This window comes from Anoplopoma fimbria, chromosome 3 (assembly GCF_027596085.1).
Source record: "Anoplopoma fimbria isolate UVic2021 breed Golden Eagle Sablefish chromosome 3, Afim_UVic_2022, whole genome shotgun sequence".
In the NCBI taxonomy this organism is placed as follows: domain Eukaryota; kingdom Metazoa; phylum Chordata; class Actinopteri; order Perciformes; family Anoplopomatidae; genus Anoplopoma; species Anoplopoma fimbria.
The window spans coordinates 976,088-997,320 of NC_072451.1; the positions used below are offsets into that span (position 1 = coordinate 976,088).

General features: G+C 37.4%; 1 protein-coding gene across 9 annotated transcripts in view; it reads right to left on the reverse strand.

Annotated features, from left to right (window-relative positions):
• dlg1b (discs large MAGUK scaffold protein 1b) overlaps positions 1-16,201 on the reverse strand; it is a 92,251-nt gene extending 76,050 nt beyond the window's left edge. For 6 of the 9 annotated variants that reach the window (XM_054596683.1, XM_054596679.1, XM_054596686.1 and 3 more), the window contains exons 1-3: positions 16,029-16,200; positions 15,764-15,901; positions 11,865-11,996 (exon numbers count right to left, since the gene is read on the reverse strand). In XM_054596683.1, coding sequence (XP_054452658.1) covers positions 11,865-11,996; positions 15,764-15,782 — 151 coding nt within the window. In that variant the 5' untranslated portion in view covers positions 15,783-15,901; positions 16,029-16,200. Of the gene's footprint in view, positions 1-11,864; positions 11,997-15,763; positions 15,902-16,028 lie in introns of all 9 variants that reach the window. The other 3 variants (XM_054596681.1, XM_054596687.1, XM_054596685.1) reach the window with 2 other exon arrangements.
• Positions 16,202-21,233: the final 5,032 nt, after the last annotated feature.

Sequence of the window (21,233 nt, forward strand, 5' to 3'; positions counted from 1 at the left end):
GAGACTGTTAAGAGATCGTTTTACAGTGAAACCAGCGAGCTGTTTCCAAAGTTAGAGGTTTATATTTTGACAGCAGCACTGCAGTTTCCACAGAGGCAGCAGGGAGGGGGGGCAGTCTATGATGAGCCGAAAGTGCCATTAAACGCCTCTTTTCAACAAAACGCTGCTTTTCTCGACGCTCAAAGCTCTACTTCGTAAAACGCCGTTTAAAGTCACTCAAAAAAACCTTTTCAGAAAAGAATTCACTTTTCCTCAAATGCTCCGTTGTTACCTGGCTTTACTCTTGACTGATTGGTGACAGAAACTTTGGGCTTACTGGCCATGCAGAACCGAAGGAGGGGCTCGCTACCATAAGGAAAAAAACACCGCAAAAAACAAGGCTCGATATTCGAAGAAGAGCTGCATAAAAAGCGACATTTTTAACATAAAATCGTGTGAAAATAGAGGCGTTTGATGTCACTTTGAGCTTTCCATAGCAGACTGGTTCTACACAGAACCTGGTTCTCAATCCTGGAACCACAGCAAAACTCCGCTCTAATTCAGACGCCAACTTATCTATTTATTTATTTAGTAATTAGAGATGGGAGTGCTGAACGTCCAATCACAGTGGAGGAGGGGCGGGACAAAAAGCCTACGACAGAGACGTGATCAACTGTGTTTCATTAAGAGTATTTTGTGGTTTTAATGTCTATATAATGCTATTGTTTTTTATTGATTTTAGTCCGATTTTATGGAGTCCTCATGTCCGAACAAATTTCTAATAAAGTTTATTTGAATTTGAACAAAACGACTCCGGCAGGTCCGTCCTCTCTGTCTACGCTCTTCATCCACAGCAAGTCTTCTACTTTGTGCCGACATTTTTGATTCCGTTTTATTTAATATTCCTTTTCATAGCAACCAGACGCAACCAAAGTATCTCGTTGGAAAAAGCGCTGCGCCTCCAAAGAGCTGTAAAGCGTCCCAGCTGGAGGTTTTCAGAAGACAGTCTGGCGATTTCTGCTGAAAAGAAACACTTTGGTGTTTTTAGAAAGCAGAGGTTCAGAGAAAAGCTCGTGTTTTTTGGGGCTGAAACAATTTGATGTATAAGTTTAGTATTATTTGATTGACAGAAAAATATTTAGCAATATGTGTAATCAACTAACTGATGAAGTAACTTTTGAATCAAAAACAATTCAAAGATCGTTTGGTTCCAATTTCTCCGTTACGAGGATAAATTGTGACATGTTTCACTTTTTTTTTTAAATTAACAGTTGCATGATTTACCCCACTAATAATTACAAATGTAAATATTGTCAATTGGCGCTTTAAAACTTACAGCTTCGGGTCTTTTCTACTTGTACATTTTTAGACTATCCGACTTTCTTCTTACTCCTTAAAAAGACCACCGTTATTGATTAGAAATTCAAGTCTTTGGTGATAAATTATGAGACGTTCTTTGTGTTGGCGTGTCCACGTAGAAGCGAGGACGTGGCTGTACGTCTTTAACCCTTTGACCATCATTATCACCAGAATAACAATGAACACAGAGAGTCTGTCAGACAGCGAGCACTGTGGACTGATCACATGACGTCGCCATCATTTTGTTAGAGAACAGAGATGCTTATTCTTCATTTTTACAGCTGGTGGCTGGTACCTCGGGTCACGCCAATCTGGCTCCGCCCACCACAGATCTGCTGTCAGTAAGGGAGTATTTTATTTTGGCGGTTTGCAGAGAGCAGACAGAGAAACGACTTTGCCAAGAGGTCTAATGGAGCTCAGTCTTTAGTCATTATGTTCCGTTTTAAGGCCACATGGAGATTTAACCATTGGGAGAAGCAGCTGATTAGTTTTCCAAAATGTGTAACACTTTTGGACAAAATGTTGTATAAATGGATTCCATAGTTTCCAATTTTTATAAAATAAATTATCAAAGAAACTCAACTTGCGTTTTCTTCTTGTTGTGATTATGACATGACTGTGTTATTCTGCATTAAAGACAGGTTTGAGTTCTCTCTGCTTCTAATCATGATTGTTCTGTTTCCATAGAGGAGCAGGACTTTTACTTTGTAGTAAAATCAAGGTTACAGAGAGTAAAATGTGACGAGAGCAAAAACACACCTTCTTGGTGTTCAGAGGGTTAACTGTCCTCAGTGAGTCATCTCCATTGATATCTATACAATCAATGTGTTTATGATTAAATTGTTAACTAGAGGACAGTGTAAAAATACTCGTAAAAGTCATGCATTCAAAATGTTACATATGTAAAAGTATTCAAAATATAATCTAGGTACCAAAAGTAAAAGTAGTCATTATGCACACGACAGATTTTAAATAATATATTTATCATTGTTTTTTAATAATTGATGCATTAATGTGTTCATCACTTGGAGATGGAGCTCATTTATACTGATTAAATTAGGACATATACTACTTAATAAGAATCTGAATCTGCAAAGTAGCCTAACTAGTAACTCATATTGTCAAATAAATGTACACTAGAAGTACCTCAAAGTACCTCAAAATTGTAGTCCAGTATGTAATGGCAAATTTAGGTTTTAGTTATACTGTGTGATAATTGATGACTCTAAATTGCCTGTAGGTGTGGATGTGAGTGTGAATGGTTGTCTGTCTCTATATGTCAGCCCTGCGACAGACTGGAGACCTGTCCAGGTGAACCCTGTCCAGGTGTACCCTGTCCAGGTGAACCCTGTCCAGGTGAACCCTGTCCAGGTGAACCCTGTCCAGGTGAACCCTGTCCAGGGTGAACCCTGCCTTCGCCCATTGACAGCTGGGATCGGCTCCAGCACCCCCGCGACCCTTAACTGGATCAGCGGTTACGGAAGATGGATGGATGGATGTGTGATTTATATTTGTGTATGTTTGAAGATATACTGTGTAACGGATTTATGTCCAGAGGCCAGTAGATATACTAAATCAGAACAGAGTCTGCAGACACTGACATGTAGCCGTGATCACCCTGTCCTGGTTTGTCCTTTACATTCCGAGTATGAAGGTTTCATGTGAACACATTTGCCTTCATGATCATCTTCTTCTCAGCCTTGCCTTATTACTCACTTCTCAGGCTTCTCCAAAATGAAACATAGCAGACATAACAAAACCTTTGTGTCACGTCTGCTTTAACAAGACGTCCTTGTAAAGCATATATAGATCAGAGTGTGAAGCCTTTCTCTTCAGTGCATTACTTTGCAGGCTTGCCAGAACATACTTTGTTGTGTTCTGTGTGATCCTGTAAACCTGCCTCTTTCTTATAAGAAATAAAATATCACAAAGACACTCTTTGTCATCTGATTGTTATTTCAACGCTCACTTTGGACTCATCTCAGTCAGTATTAGTATAGTATTATTTGTTTCCACAACAAGTACTAGAACAAGAGCACAAAGTTCCACATAGATCTATGCTAAGTTTATCAGATTGTTGCATTTAACTGATAAAAATAGGTAGATTTACTTCTGGAGGAGCTAAAAGATCACAGGACCACAACGGAGTCTTTAGTTCACTTGTTATTTCCAACCTTCATAAATGAAATCAAATTAAAGTCAGCTGTCAGATAGCTGGCGTCTCTAAATGAGGCCCAGTGACTGATCAGAGAACAGTCCGTTCTGTGATCATATCAACCGGTTAGACTTCTGTTTCAAAGTCTAATTAAAGACCACGCCCATTTAGACGCCTGCTGCTATCAGAGTTTACAACATACACAGCGTCCAGGATAACACGCGCACCATGAACTCACCACGCCCAGAGTGTGTGCAGAGGTCAACGACGGGGATCAAACACTGGTTAAAGATTTTAAATCCCTACAGAGAAGCAATAAAAACTGGTTTAACTGGAACATTTTAAGAGCTTCTAAAGCCGAGTTCAAGAAGTTAAACTTCAAGTCCATCTTCTACACACATATTATTATAACAAACCTTATTTTGCCAGTGAAAGCATCCAACTTCTCTTCTCCCTGCACATTAAGCAGTGAAGGTTAACAGCATGCCAGGCCACCACACTTTAAAAAAGATGTGGTTGAGTCTCAGAAATAACCTCACTGTTAACCAAACTGTGATGGAAAGGAGGGCAAAGAGGTAATAAGAAGTATTTTTAAACGCAGCAAATATACAGTGGTGGAAGAAGTATTCAGATCCTTTATTTAAAGTCACTAAGAGAACTTTCCTTTTGTCTAGATTTTGTCCCTGTGGACTAAAGCTGTAGTGTCTCTGAGCACCAGAGTCCCTTTAGAAAACCTCTCATTTTACTGCAGCAGGTCTGACAGTCTGCAACGCTGTCTGTCCACGGTGGACTGGTCTCTGCTGGATCTGGGTCTGTCCACGGTGGACTGGTCTCTGCTGGATCTGGGTCTGTCCACGGTGGACTGGTCTCTGCTGGATCTGGGTCTGTCCACGGTGGACTGGTCTCTGCTGGATCTGGGTCTGTCCACGGTGGACTGGTCTCTGCTGGATCTGGGTCTGTCCACGGTGGACTGGTCTCTGCTGGATCTGGGTCTGTCCACGGTGGACTGGTCTCTGCTGGAGGTTTCTGGTGAACCTTCATGATTTCATCTGGTTTCTCCAGAATCCGACCCGGTGGCTCCGATGACGAGCTTTAAGAATAACTTTATAGAAACAGACGATCTTCTCTGATGGTCTGGTTTACTGATGGAGGTCTGTAGAGGATCAGGACTAACCTGAGACTGGATCAGAACCAGTAAAAAGTTCTTAGTTCTAGGTCTTGAAATGTGGCTGAAGCCAACAAAGACTCTTGGATGGATTGGTGACTAACGACCCCCTCCAAAGTAAAAGCTTTGAACTGCTGGTGGGTTTGAGTCAGAGGATCACAAACGTCAATATGAGTCAGTTACTTACATTCCATTAAATAGTTATATCAGTCTGGAACATCCAGCCCCTCTGCAAGTCTACAGACTCCACACAGTCTCTGGTTCCAGGTTTTGTGGGTGTTTTATCACAGTAGTGAGGTTCAATCTCGTGAGGTTCTGGACTGTTGGTCGGATAAAACAAGACCTTTTGAAGTTGTCGACTTTGGTTTTGGGAACTTGTGAGGAGGACTTTCCCTCCCATTTTTACACACTATTCTCCAACCGCGACCCCTCTAAAGTCCTGGAGAACCCGCCGAGTTCAGAAAACACTGAACAACGTCCAAATCATCGGGTCTGAAAAACTGAATGTTGATTTGTTAAATTGAAAAAAGATTCCATGGATGACATCTGTTTCTCTGAGAGGAATCAGGCCAGTCGGAGCTGAAAGAACGAGAAGAAAAACAGAAACTGTCTCTCTCTCTGTGAATCAGCAGTGGGGGGAGGAAGGGGGGGGATTATGAACCGGGGTAATCGTCGTGTCCACAGAGGGATTACACCGGGCTCGGCCGGCTGCAGACATCACTTTTTTTGAGATTGGAAATTGTGTGGCAGAAATCTATTTTTCATCAGATCGCTGAGACATGCCACATTAATTATGATCCGACGTTGGGAGTCAAACTGAACGAAGCCGGTCGGTGTGATGATTCAGTATCATTTATTGTCTCTGAATAGAATCATTGTGATGATATGATCACAACATGATTCTGACGTTTACTAAATGTATTTCATGCAAACAAAATATGACATTTGTTCCTCATGTGTGAATAGCTGGACTGTACTTTTTGTGACATTAATGCTGGAAAGTATTTTTACGAAATTATGATAATCATCTTTTTGGGGGTTGAGGTATTTGCCGTTTCTCTACTGTCCGTGACAGAGGGCCAAAAAAGAAATGAGTAAACTAAAATGTTGTCTGAAATGAACGATAATTTCGTACTTTTTAACTGAAGCAACTTTAAGATCCGCTGTTGGAGCTGCAGTTACCGATTAGTCCTCTTTATAGGATAATGAGTTCACTCTTTCCAACTACAGGGCCTCAAAAGAGTCCTGTTTTGTTGTTATTCGTCACTGCCTCCCCGAGTCGGGAGTGGGTCATTTGCATTTTGTTGTTAAACCGTTGAAGTATAAGACTGTAAACATACGTAATTATAAAGATGACACACCAAGACATGGTCGAGTGTCCTCTCTCTGAAGCTACGATGTCCGTGTGTTAAGAACCAGGATGTTCTCACACCAACAACAACGGGTTTCACTCGTTTCTCTTCACAGCTGATAAAAAGAGTCGCTGGATAAAAACACATCAGGTGAGAGAGCGTTACATTTGGAATATAGCTAAGTTAGCTAGCTAGCAAGCCAAGCTAATGACCATGTTGGTGACGTACAATGTTGTGAGACAATAAATGTAGTTCAATGATCGGTTTCACACAAAACTAAATGTTATTGCGACAAACTGTCAATTCAGTTCAAGTCCAGAAGTCTCAAACACCATACTGTGCATCGTTTGGAAGATGATATTGACTCTGATGCCCCTCACTCAGAGGCAGACACATTTTTACACAAATATGTCACAAAACAGCTTTAAAGAAATAGAACGCTTATATCAAGACGTCTCAACAAATGAAACAGATGATGCATCTACAGTCAGTTCAGCTCTCCACACCGCTTCCTCGCATCAATCCAGAGGCGGTTACCGTCTGTGTCCGGAGCACATTAATGTATTTATTAATTGATCAGTATTTTGGCTGTAAAAAGCCAGACGGTTGACGCAGACTGACAGCTTGTTGATGTATTCTTCAGCTCATGTGCTTTTATTCATTTCAGCTGTCAATCATCCAACAACAGCCGGAGAGCCGACTGTGCTGAAGGAAGGACGAAGGACGAAGACGAGCAGAAACAGGCCACTGAGTTCACACTGACGATCTGCACTCATCTATTAGTGATGAAGATGCTGAGGAGGAGGAAGCTGAACTGGATGTTTGTAGGATGAACAGAAAACTGAAGGAATGGAGCCTTCAGCTTTCAAAGGTTGTATTTTTTATGAATCTACGTTTTGACCTGTGTGATGTGCATTTATTAATCTTAATCATATTAACCACACGTCTTCGTTGTGATATAATCATACAGGTTGGTCTCTTCCAGCATTCGTAGCTGCAAAAAATAACATCCATAAGTCTTAGATATCCCAAAAATATATTGTATGTTATACACAAATTTATGAATTAAGAAGTATAAAGATCAAAGAAGTTAACCATACTAAGTATTACACCATCTTTAACTAAACCTAACTAAGTATTACACCATCTTTAACTAAACCTAACTAAGTATTTCACCATCTTTAACTAAACCTAACTAAGTATTTCACCATCTTTACTAAACCTAACTAAGTATTTCACCATCTTTAACTAAACCTAACTAAGTATTACACCATCTTTACTAAACCTAACTAAGTATTACACCATCTTTACTAAACCTAACTAAGTATTACACCATCTTTACTAAACCTAACTAAGTATTACACCATCTTTACTAAACCTAACTAAGTATTACACCATCTTTACTAAACCTAACTAAGTATTACACCATCTTTACTAAACCTAACTAAGTATTTCACCATCTTTACTAAACCTAACTAAGTATTTCACCATCTTACTGATAAAAACAATATGTAAATTGATTATACAAAGAAGGGCAATTCGTTTTTTAATGCTTTAGAATCAGAAAGTCTTAAAAATAATACTAACACTATGATGCCAAGTGCGAGTACAAACAAATCTTCAGTTTCCTGTTTGTGTCACATGGTTTCTCTGCGGTCACGCCTCTCTAGGAGACTAGCGGTCTGACGTATCAGAGGCCAACTTAAAGCCTCACATAGACACTTGTTCTGGTACATTCAGCCCCATAAATATTTCATGTGTGACACGAGTGTCTTTTGCATTCGTTTCCCTAATGTTAAGTGATAGCATCACATAATAAATGTAGAGAGTACTATTGTTTTGCAGAGAGCACTTGGTCTAGTTAGCTGGCAGCGAGGTGCAACACACCCCACAAATGATCATTGGAGTTGGAGGATCATCACTTCATAATCAAATGGATTTAAAATACGAGTTAGTAATGCCACTAAACACTAACTAGTCCAACGCAGTGACTCGTTAAGAGCCGTCAGTCCCGTTTGGATTCATCGCACAATTTATTTAATGTCATTTAGAAAGACGATTAAAACTACAGACACTATGATGGGACTTATGTTCATTCTCCAAAACTTTGTGCAAACCCTCATCGGTCATCGACTTTCTCTACACTTTAAACAACATAACGAGGTTTCCCTGCAGGACACTAAAAGAGTCACAAAACTACATGAACTATTTCTTCTTTACTCAACGAATGAGTTTATTTCAGCTTGTTCCTTTACCACAAAATAAATGACTAAAAGATGACCCAGTAGTAACGTAATAAATAACCTCATATCTTCTTGGCAAAGAAACTTCTTAAAAAAGGGAAGCTGTAACCAATCAGCAACCAGCAGGAAGACCAATAACATGTGAAGACTGGGCTGAGTCACATCCACACTAATACGTTATCGTTTTAAAACGATCTGTCTACGCCGGTGTTTCAGCCACGTTTTAACTGATTTCCTTCCACACTAACTAGTTAAAAAACGAATATCACATGACTATTCACGCACATTGGGAAGGCGGGTGGCGGTGTATCCGGGATGTAGATCGGTAGAAAATACTACAGGGTATTATTGTACTCTTTAATAATGAAAGTTAGTGCCTGATACTCTTCTATATTTCCTTCTAAAGCACTCTATATATTTACTATATCTATTTTCACTATATTTTAAAATGAACACTTAAAAATCAGAGTTTACTAGATTACGGATCAATTAATCTGGTCAACACACGTCTCTCACTCTTTTCCTCGGTTTCCTTGTTGGCTGTTCTCACACTGGCTGAAGTCTATGTCGTTATGGAGAGCTTTTAGGCTTTTGTTTCTTTACAGTTTCTTTGTGAACTGCACAATAGTTGTGCAGGATAAAATAAGCATTAAAAACAATAGAAAAACTGTTTTGTGCAAACTGTCCTCCTCAAAGCCGCAAACCGTGACTTCAACCCCCCTGCTCCACTTGCTAATGGCTCAAATAACAGTTTCTTTCTCCGCATGTTGGAAGTAGTAGAATTAGAAAAATGAAGAATTTAACTGCACAACAGCTGCTAGTAAAGAGAACCAGGCCAGCAACGTTTGTAATCTCTTATGTATGTTTAATTAACCGATGATATATCAAGGCTGATGTATGTTTTCTTCTGCCAGCATGACGAATCAGAGGACAAGTGAAAGTCTGTGTCATCATTTTCTAAAAGGTCTACATTTCGGCCCGTCCACACTCCAACGCAACCCCGGAGTTTTCAAAGTAAAACTGCTTTGGTAGCGTTTTAAATCGGCTCTGTTTTAGCTGCTTTAAAATGTCGGAGTAGTGTGGACGCTCGGTGTAGACGTAGCAAAATATATATGCGTTTTAAGAAGTAAACGTAGCGTGTTCTTATCTTTTTCTTCGGTGTTTCCGTCATTCTTCTCCGACTAGAAAGAAGAACCTTGGTTCCATGTCATCTTTTTTCATCTCCCTCTGCGCTCAAATTTCCCATCTGTTGCTCTACTCTCCGCTCAAACAGGAAACAAACAAGAATCCCAGGGTTTTTCCAAGATACATGGGCAGGTGGCATATGGTGTGGCAGGTTTCTTATCGGCTGATTATCTAACAGCTGCAGGTGGTAGAGATGCTGACAGTGCAGGGCCGATTCAGACACTACAAACCAAATTAAATATGTGTAAATTAGTCTGCATTAATTACTGTGTAGTTGGTCCATGTGGTGTTTACGTGGAAGTGGAAGATGGTCCAAACAAAACACACTACCACTGGGCAGGTCCAGGTTTAGACTACAGCCTCTGTATATGCACACAATACTTACTAGTGTCGGTTTGTGGTTCTTGGTCATGATACACTGTGTTGGAAGTGAGTATGAGAGACTATAAATAACTGAAGTACTCCCTGAGTCTGTTGGGGAAGCCTCGTGTTACCTTTTACAAACAGTAGTAGTACAGGACTCGACTTTAAAGTGAACTAGGGCAAGTGGAAAACAAACTTAATCTCTATTAGGGGCTGATATTCAGTAGAAATATGTCTGATAGGGACACCTGATAGTGGTCCATACACAACTAATCTGTGTTGAAATGATCAGAAGGGCTAGGTAACGTTAGCTGTTAGCTGTTAGCAGCACAGTCCAACCAGCAGATTCCTTCAGAGGTTCTGGTATCTTTCCTACCAGATGCTGCTGCTGCTGCTGTTTGTGTTGTATGTGTGCTCTAACTCTCAGACTTTATGACCTCTCGCCACACTGCCATGGCTCAGACAAACACAAGGGAGGGCTGCAGTCATGATGGCCGACCCTTTTAATGCAGAACTAGTCAACGTGAAGGAGGTCGCAGAGGTCGGCAGCAGCTGTTAACGCATTATCAGTTTACTGAGGTTCATCAGGTGGTATTTGACCTTCGATAATTAATTAAATCAGTGCTTTATGGTCTGTTTGACTCTAACTGGAGCATCATTTACTAAATGAACATCATGCTGTATTGAAGAAGACTTGAAACTATTTAAACATTCAACAGTTGGTCTTTGGCCATTATTCTTATTCCAACAGTTAAGGCACTCAAATACTGGCGAATGGTCAATAATAAATATATAACAGAAATGTCTGTAATGTGAACGTAAAGTGTTTCTCATTCTGAACGTTAATATTTTGTAGCCAAATCAAATAGTTTACAGGATATTCAACCATTGTTTCTTTATAATACATTTAATACTTGACTTCTTTCTTTACAGGGTTTGTATAAAAGGTAATCAAGTAGTCCATGAATATGAGATATGAGTTTACAGATAATTACAGTTCCTCCTCAGCATACTGGAGGTTGGTTTATGGCGTTTTGCGGGTTACACTCGTTGTGTTCGCCCTCTGGTCTTTCGGAGAATAATGGAACAAACATTGCGTTGATAAATGCCTTCGTTCGTGCTCGGAGCTCGTTTCACATTATGGTTCAAAGTGAATTAAACAAAGCTTAAACGTGTTATTTTCATGACTCTGAAAAGAGTGTCTTTGAATATTTCTGCATACTGGGTTCCCTGAACAGTCTTGAGTTGTATAAATTGTGTTTGAATGGAAAGTTGAGACTCTTCTATGAGCTCAGCTGTGTTCATGTGTGATGATGTTCCCATAGTAACCATTTCACATATTGAGACCATTGAGCTCACCGTATAAAATGACCTGTTGTGACCTCTACGATCATCACACACTCATGAAACTTTACAACCACCAATCATTTTCACAGTCGTTTACCCAACATTTACAACGCTGCCTGGATTATTTACTTTTACATTATCCTTTATCATATGAAATATATAAAACATATTGCCAACAGCACCACACACGCTTCCCCTGCTGCTTTTCAAAAGCCCAAGTGTTTGCTGATAGCAGGAACTCTAGCATTAGCAGCTAATGCTACTGCTACGTAGCTTCTCCCAGGCAGAGACATGAGCTCATACAGCCTAAAGTCAAAACAACGGACCGTAAAATAACAAAACAAAAAACAATCAGTGGTGTAAAAAAAGTTATCCGATCATATTTTGCTACTGCTGGCAGAGGACATACTTCTCTACAGTATCGTATTTCTGCATCTAGATCTATATCAACAGGTTTTTGGATATGAAGAAATATCTCAACGCCGACCTTTGAGAGAAGAAGAGGCTGAGTTCACACGGCCCAACAACTTGGGTTTGATTAAAACATAGTTTAGATCCTGATGTTCCACTTTTCATATTTAGACGTGAAAACGACGTGTTAGGACATCGACCCGTCAAGAGGCAGTTTATTTAAAAAGGACCTAATGAAACCTTGTTTTACGTCTTCTTTCTAGGACTTTTCTTTGTGAGATTAATCAGGAGGAGGCCGGTCGTACCTATGAGAGCCTGGAAGAGGTTGCTCTGGAAGATGTCGATGACCCTCTGGATGGAGTGGCGGAGCTGCCGGTCCTCGGCGTGGTGCAGCTTGGCCCGGTACTCCTCCAGCAGCCGCAGGGCCCGCTGTGCATCTGGACAACGGGAAGGAGAGGAAGCAACTCGTTAAAAAACTGATCTGAGTTCAGCTTCATCTCTGCAGACGAGCGTCGTACTGGTCTGACTGAACAGCTGCTCTACTGCTGCAGTAATCCCTCTGAGAGTAATACTTTTTAAAAAACACAAGAAATTCAAGACGAAGGGAAGGGTTGAGGTCAGTTTGGTTTAAGTAAATAAAAGAATAAAAGTCAATGTACCAGGTTTATAGAGCGTCAAAACGTCTGCTTCTGCAGCTGAAGAAACAGATTTTGACTAAAAAGAAAACTAAAGGAAATCTGATTAAATGCTTATGTTGAAATTGAAACAATGAAGACACAGCTCAATGACTTTTAAGACCTGATATTCGTTTTTAAAGAATCACTTTAAGACTATTTAAGGATCTTCAAGTAGCCATTATTGTCCTAATAAATGAGTCTGCTGAATATTAAACCGACCAGACACTGTTGTGTCTTCAAATGTGAGTCAAATCCTCAGAACCGAGGACAGTTTTTGCTTTAAAAAAATGATTTAAAGCGATTAATCGTTCATTAAAATTGTTTATTTTCTTTTAATATTCTGTTGAAATAGTTTAACAGACGGATCAGACGGAACAATAATCTAATCTCGGGATAATTTATTTTAGATACAAGTCATTAGTTGTATGATGTTTAATTTCATTTAAACTTTTATCATATATAAGACCGCGGAGGAGGTATTTGTTACAGGCCACGAGGTCCACCAGTTTTTTGAGAAAATTACTCGATTCGTCCAACCAGAGAAAATGTAATCGTGATTATTTAATGTCGAGTTGATCGTTTAAGATGCTTTATTTCTTTAATCTGTTATAAATTAGAGCAACAGAAAAATTAATCCTCAAATATGTCACTAAACATTTAATCTTTTAAGTAATTTTTTTAAGCTAAAATAACAAAAAACATCCGCAGCTTCTCAAATGTGAAGTTTTTCTTCTTAATATCACCGTAAATTAAAAAACATTTGGGTTTTGTCACTTGTAATGAGCTTTTTCTTTTTTTGACAATGTATCGACTAAATAATAAGATTTGTTTATGAAATAAAAAGGATTAATTATAAATTACAACCACAACTTCTTAAAATAATTCTTAAAATTCTTTAAAATTAGACTTCTGTTGTGAAAACTGATTTTTTTAGTTATAGTTTATTATAATTTCTTGAATGTTTTACTCTCTTCATCAACGACCACAGTGGGGATTAATTAATAGTCATGTATGATTTAATATACTACAAAAAAACAGCAGAGCACAGATATTTAACGGATAACTGAACTGATGGGAGTTTAAATAACGGAGTTAAAAGCTAGTTATTTTTGTGTTAGTTTTTTGCTACTGAATCATTCTGTGCACTGGTTTTGTTTATAACTAATAATAATAATTTATTTCTTCATTATACTTCTTTGTATCACAGTAAATTAAAAATAATTGGGTTTTATCACTTCAGGCTCAAAGAACTTGAAATGAGCATTCTGGTTTTTCACAACATATCGACTAAACAAGTAGATTTTGGATAAATTAAAAGTTAACACTTTTTATAAAAAAGGTCAAATTCAGCTTTAAAGGGGAGATAAAACCGTTATTAAGGGAGTTAGAATATAATTAGGTTCTAACTAACTCACTATTCACACTTTGAAGGATGAAAGATGTAAAAGCAGAGCTAAGATAAAGAAGAGAGGAGGAGGAGGAGGAGGAGGAGGAGGAGGAGGAGGAGGAGGAGGGTCAGGGTGGAGGAAGAAAAAATAATAAATTATTTTTTAGGGATAAAAGTAATTTAAACAAGTTTATTAATATCAGAATATTTATGTTTCACAGTTAACCTGTAAACCTGTGGTGTCTGTTGTTATTGAATAATATTATTAAGTGTATTTATTGATTAATATTATTGATTAAGTGTATTTATTGATTAATAGGAGTGTATTTATTGATTCATATTATTGATTAACAGGAGTGTATTTATTGATTAATATTATTGATCAATAGTGTATTATTGATTAATATTATTGATTAATATTATTAAGTGTATTTATTGATTAATATTATTGATTAATAGAGTATTATTTATTAATATTATTGATTAATAGAGTGTATTATTGATTAATATTATTGATTAATAGAGTGTATTATTGATTCATATTATTGATTAATAGAGTGTATTATTGATTAATATTATTGATTAATATTATTGATTAATATCATTGATTCATATGATTGATTAATAGAGTGTATTATTGATTCATATTATTGATTAATAGAGTGTATTATTGATTAATAGAGTGTATTATTGATTAATATTATTGATTAATAGAGTGTATTATTGATTCATATTATTGATTAATAGAGTGTATTATTGATTCATATTATTGATTAATAGAGTGTATTATTGATTCATATTATTGATTAATAGAGTGTATTATTGATTAATATTATTGATTAATATCATTGATTCATATGATTGATTAATAGAGTGTATTATTGATTGATATTATTGATTCATATGATTGATTAATAGAGTGTATTATTGATTAATAGAGTGTATTATTGATTAATAGAGTGTATTATTGATTGATATTATTGATTAATAGAGTGTATTATTGATTAATAGAGTATTATTGATTGATATTATTGATTAATAGAGTATTATTGATTGATATTATTGATTAATAGAGTGTATTATTGATTAATAGAGTGTTATTGATTGATATTATTGATTAATAGTGTTATTGATTGACATTATTGATTAATAGAGTGTTATTGATTGATATTATTGATTAATAGAGTATTATTGATTAATAGTGTTATTGATTGATATTATTGATTAATAGAGTATTATTGATTAATAGAGTGTTATTGATTGATATTATTGCTTAATAGAGTATTATTGATTAATAGAGTGTTATTGATTGATATTATTGATTAATAGTGTATTATTGATTAATAGAGTGTTATTGATTGATATTATTGATTAATAGTGTTATTGATTGATATTATTGATTAATAGAGTGTTATTGATTGATATTATTGATTAATAGAGTGTTATTGATTGATATTATTGATTAATAGAGTGTTATTGATTGATATTATTGATTAATAAAATGTTATTGATGTTATTGATTGATATTATTGATTAATAGTGTTATTGATTGATATTATTGATTAATAGAGTGTTATTGATTAATAGAGTGTATTATTGATTAATAGAGTATTATTGATTGATATTATTGATTAATAGAGTATTATTGATTGATATTATTGATTAATAGAGTATTATTGATTGATATTATTGATTAATAGAGTGTATTATTGATTAATAGAGTGTTATTGATTGATATTATTGATTAATAGAGTGTATTATTGATTAATAGAGTGTATTATTGATTAATAGAGTATTATTGATTAATAGAGTGTATTATTGATTAATAGAGTGTTATTGATTGATATTATTGATTAATAGAGTGTTATTGATTGATATTATTGATTAATAGAGTATTATTGATTGATATTATTGAATAATAGAGTGTTATTGATTGATATTATTGATTAATAGAGTGTTATTGATTGATATTATTGAATAATAGAGTATGTTTAGGGGAGGTGCCCCATGTCTAACTTGGTTAGCCACCGAGGCTAACCCTAGCCCTACTTTCGCTCACTTCACCCGGCCCGGCCCGGCCCGGTTAGGCCCTACAGAGCCGTGCGGGCTGCGGGTTAGTGTCTGCGGGGAGCCGGCTCACCTTTCCTCCTGACCGGCATGGCGCTGTGCGGCGGCGGCGGAGGGAGCTGCTGAAGCCCGCTGTCACCGCTCCGAGTCCCGGGGAGGAATCCCTCCGCGACGACAACGAGTCCCGACCAAACTCACCCAACTAACCGAGCTGGAGCGAGCAAGACACCAATAATCCGACAGAGGGGGGTTAAAAACTCATATCACAAAAACACAGAAGGATCCGGAGTGGAAATATATTTAAAAAAAATTAAAAAAAAATAGCTCCGGTCCGTTACCGACTCCTCCGTGCTGTGCTTCCCCGCCAGAGAGGCTCCGTGGCCCGGCGTGCAGCGCGCAGTCTGACCCGCGGAGCTCCTCTCTCTCACACACACACACACACACACACACACACAGAGAGAAGTGGCAACAATGTAGCGCAGCCGGGATCCGGTGCACACACACACACACACACACACACACACTCACACGCACACACACACACACACACGCACAGACCAGGGTGCGTGAGGGGGGTAAATAAAGTACTTCAAACACACCTAAACTCACGCACTGCTTTATCCCGCACTGCCACGCACACTTTCTCTGTGTGTGTGTGTGTGTGTGTGTGTGTGTGTGTGTGTGTATTCCCGCAGCCTGCATTCGTGTCAAACTTCTCTCAGTGTGAATCCCTCCTCCTCCTCCTCTCTTCTCCTTCTACTTCCTCTTTCTCCTCTTTTCTTTTCTTTTCTTCCTCCTCCTCCTCCTCCTCTTCCTCCCCAGGTCGACAAATTCCAAACTTTCCTCCAAAATGGCGTCTCACGGAGCTGCAAATGTGAAACCATGTGATTCCCAAAAGCCTACCCCCCTCCGACCTGCCGCCCAATCATGCAGCTCACCTACAAGGAGGAGGAGGAGGAGGAGGAGGAGGAGGAGGAGGAGGAGGAGGAGGAGGGTCAGGGTCAGGGGTGGAGGAAGAAAAAAAAAAAAAAAGTTTGGGATTAAGAGAAAGGGAAGGTGAAAGTCTGAGAGAGAGGAAGAGGAGGTGCAATATAAAGAAAACAAAAAATATTGCTAAGAAAGTAAAAGAAAAGAGGAAGAGGAGGTGAAAGATGGAAAAAAAGATGGGGTAGATCTGATTAATGGAGGAGGAAGAGGAGGAAGAGGAGGAGGAGGAGGGTCAGGGGTGGAGGAAGAAAAAAGAAAAAAAAGTTTGGGATTAAGAGAAAGGGAAGGTGAAAGTCTGAGAGAGAGGAAGAGGAGGTGCAATATAAAGAAAAAAGATGGGGTAGATCTGATTAATGGAGGAGGAAGAGGAGGGAGAAGAGGAAGAGGAGGAGGAGGTGCAATATAAATAAAACAAAAATGATTGCTAAGAAAGCAGAGCTAAGATAATGAAGAGAGGAGGAGGAGGAGGAAGAGGAGGGCCAGGGGTGGAGGAAGAAAAAAAGAAAAAAGTTTGGGATTAAGAGAAAGGGAAGGTGAAAGTCTGAGAGAGAGGAAGAGGAGGTGCAATATAAAGAAAACAAAAAATATTGCTAAGAAAGTAAAAGAAAAGAGGAAGAGGAGGTGAAAGATGGAAAAAAAGATGGGGTAGATCTGATTAATGGAGGAGGAAGAGGAGGAAGAGGAGGAGGAGGAGGGTCAGTGGTGGAGGAAGAAAAAAGAAAAAAAAGTTTGGGATTAAGAGAAAGGGAAGGTGAAAGTCTGAGAGAGAGGAAGAGGAGGTGCAATATAAAGAAAAAAGATGGGGTAGATCTGATTAATAGAGGAGGAGGAAGAGGAGGGAGAAGAGGAAGAGGAGGAGGAGGTGCAATATAAATAAAACAAAAATGATTGCTAAGAAAGCAGAGCTAAGATAATGAAGAGAGGAGGAGGAAGAGGAGGGTCAGGGGTGGAGGAAGAAAAAAGAAAAAAAAGTTTGGGATTAAGAGAAAGGGAAGGTGAAAGTCTGAGAGAGAGGAAGAGGAGGTGAAAGATGAAGAAAAAAGATGGGGTAGATCTGATTAATAGAGGAGGAGGAAGAGGAGGTGAAAGATGAAGAAAAAAGATGGGGTAGATCTGATTAATGGAGGAGGAAGAGGAGGAAGAAGAGGAGGAGGAGGGTCAGGTGCAATATAAAGAAAACAAAAAGAGAAAGGGAAGGTGATTGAGAGGTGAAAAGTCTGAAAAAAGATGGGGTAGATCAGGAAGAGGAGGTGAAAGATGAAGAAAAAAGATGGGGTAGATCTGATTAATGGAGGAGGAGGAGGAGGAGGTGCAATATAAAGAAAACAAAAAATATTGCTAAGAAAGTAAAAGAAAAGAGGAAGAGGAGGTGAAAGATGGAAAAAAAAGATGGGGTAGATCTGATTAATGGAGGAGGAAGAGGAGGAAGAAGAGGAGGAGGAGGAGGTGCAATATAAAGAAAACAAAAATGATTGCGAGGTGAAAAGTCTGAGAGCGAGGAAGAGGAGGTGAAAGATGAAAGCAGAAACTCCAGGATGAAAGATGGAAAGAGAAGATGTTAAAGCTAAGATGAAGAAGAGAGGAAGAGGAGGAGGATGAGGAAGAAAGATGAGGTTAAATCTGATTAATGGAGGAGGTTCTAATTATTTATTTAAGTGTTCCATTATATTCATTTTTATATTTAAACTTTTTATTTGTTATTTATTTTTACATTTTATATTTTATATTTATTTAATGCGTTAAACGTTATTATATTTTATATTGTATTTATGTTTTATACGTTATTATATTTTATATTTCATTTTTATGTTATATATTATTATACTATATATTTCATTTATGAGTTATATGTTATTATATTTATATTTTATTTATGATTTATATGTTTTTATATTTATATTTTATTTATGTTATATATTATTGTACTATATATGTCATTTATGAGTTATATGTTATTATATTTATATTTTATTTATGTTTTATGTTATTATACTTTATATTTCATTTGAGTTATATGTTATTATATTTATATTTTATTTATGTTTTATATGTTATTATATTTATATTTTATTTATGTTTTATATGTTTTTATATTTATATTTTATTTGTTATATATTATTGTACTATATATTTCATGTATGAGTTATATGTTATTATATTTATATTATATGCTGTATAATGCAGTTGAATAATATATAGTACACTATATTACGACCTACTATAATATGTAACTAAGTACATTTACTCAAGTACTAAATTTAGAGTATTTCCATTGTCTGTTATTTTATACTTTTAGAACTCTAATACACCTCAGAGGTAAATATTGTACTTTTTACTGCTTACATATATATATTATTCTGTTTGATGAGTACTTTTACTTTTGGTACTTTAAGTACATTCTGATGCTGATATTTAAATGATGCAAGTAGTACATCAGATAATCCATAAAATATCACGTTTTGTTATTTTAATACTGTTTTTTTAATATGCATGAACACAGACTTTTTCTTGTTGTGTTGAAGCTCTGCACGCGAGACAAATAAGACAAAACAGCCGGAGAGAAACATTTTACTTCCATGTCAAAATGAAACTTATTTATAAAAACATGCACCATTTGAATAACGATACAGTGATGTAGTTAATACCAAACAATACGTCTTTAGTACTTTGTATACATCAGTACATCTATTCACATGCTCACTATGCACATGAACTTAAAAGGCTTCAGAAAAAAATATACACATATACATATATATATATATATATATATATATATATATATATATATATATATATATACAGCGGGTAAATATATTTCTAAAGGTGCTATTGACATGAAATGTTCACCAGATGTCGGTAACAACCCAAGTAATCCATACATACAAAGAAAACCAAACAAATACGTTCAGAAATGAAGTTATGTGTAATAAAATGGAATGACAACAATGTTAATGTGAACTGTCCCTGGTGAATAAATACATAAAGTAAATAAGTCATACAATCACAATAAAAAATATCTTCTTACCATTTACGAAAACAAAATACACAAAAAATATCTGAATAACAGACATTAATATGTTCCTGTTAACTCACGTAACCAAAGATAAAGACAGTAAGAGAACAAAACAATGAGGTCTGTTACGGTGTCTGCACCTCCTCACATCACATCACAAGCAATGTCTACCTCCTCCTCCTCCTCCTCCTCCTTCCCCCCTATCGTCTTCCTCCTCCTCATTCATCTTCCTCCTCCTCTTCCTCCTCATTCGTCTTCCTCCTCCTCCTCCTCCTCCTCCTCTTCCTCTTCCTTAGTCCTCCTCCTCCTTCGTCTTCCTCCTCCTCCTTCATCTTCCTCCTCCTTCGTCTTCCTCCTCGTCCTCCTCCTTCGACAACAGGAAGGGTCAGAGGTCAGGCTGTGAACCCTCCCGCAGCACGGATCCCTCCTTTGGTCACGATGAAGATGAAACACCCTCCTCCTCCTCCTCCTCCTCCTCCTCCTCCTCCTCCTCCTCTCCTCCTCCTCCTCTCCTCTTTGTCTCTCATCTCGTCTCTCTCATGTGCTGATGCAGAAACACTCGGCCCAGATTAAAGAGAGCAGCTCCGGTGAAAGGAGGAGGCCCTTTATTTTTAGACGGCCATGTTTAATGAATGACCCCGCCTCGAGTGAAGAAGAGAAGGAGAGGTCGGCTCTGCTCTCACGCCATCAGTCGCTTCCTGAGAGCGAGGAGGTGATGGGACGGATGTTCTGCTCCTCCTGACGGCGGATCAGAAGGTTCTCCCTCCTGTCGGTGAAACGGCAATATCAGGAAAAGCTCACGTCATTCTCATTTTGTTTACCTGAACGGAAAGACTCCCATAGCTGCACCAGAAAACATTTATTACTACATAATTATAAATATATACATACATGTATATGTATATATATATATATATATATATATATATATATATATATATATATATATATATATATATATATATACATATACTGTATATACGTGTATATATACAGCTCTGGAAAAAATTAAGAGACCACTTCAAAATGATCAGTTTCTCTGGTTTTCCTATTTATTGGTATGTGTTTGAGTAAAATGAACATTTTTGTTTTATTCTATAAACCACTGACAACTTTTCTCCCAAATGTCAAATATAAATATTGTCATTTAGAGCATTTATTTGCAGAAAATGACAACTGGTCAAAATAACAACAAAGATGCAGTGTTTTCAGATCTGGAATAATGCAAAGAAAACAAGTTCTTATTCATTTTTAAACGACACAATACTAATGTTTTAACTGAGGAAGAGTTGATGAATCCATATTTGGTGGAATAACCTTGATCTACAGTCACAGCCTTCATGCGTCTTGGCGTGCTCTCCAGTCTTCACATTGCTGTTGGGTGACTTTATGCCACTCCGGCTGCAAACGCTCAAGCAGCTGGGTTTGTTTGATGGCTTGTGACCATCCATCTTCCTCTTGATCACATTCCAGAGGTTTTCCATGGGATTCAGGTCTGGATTCAGGTCTGGATTCAGGTCTGGATTCAGGTCTGGATTCAGGT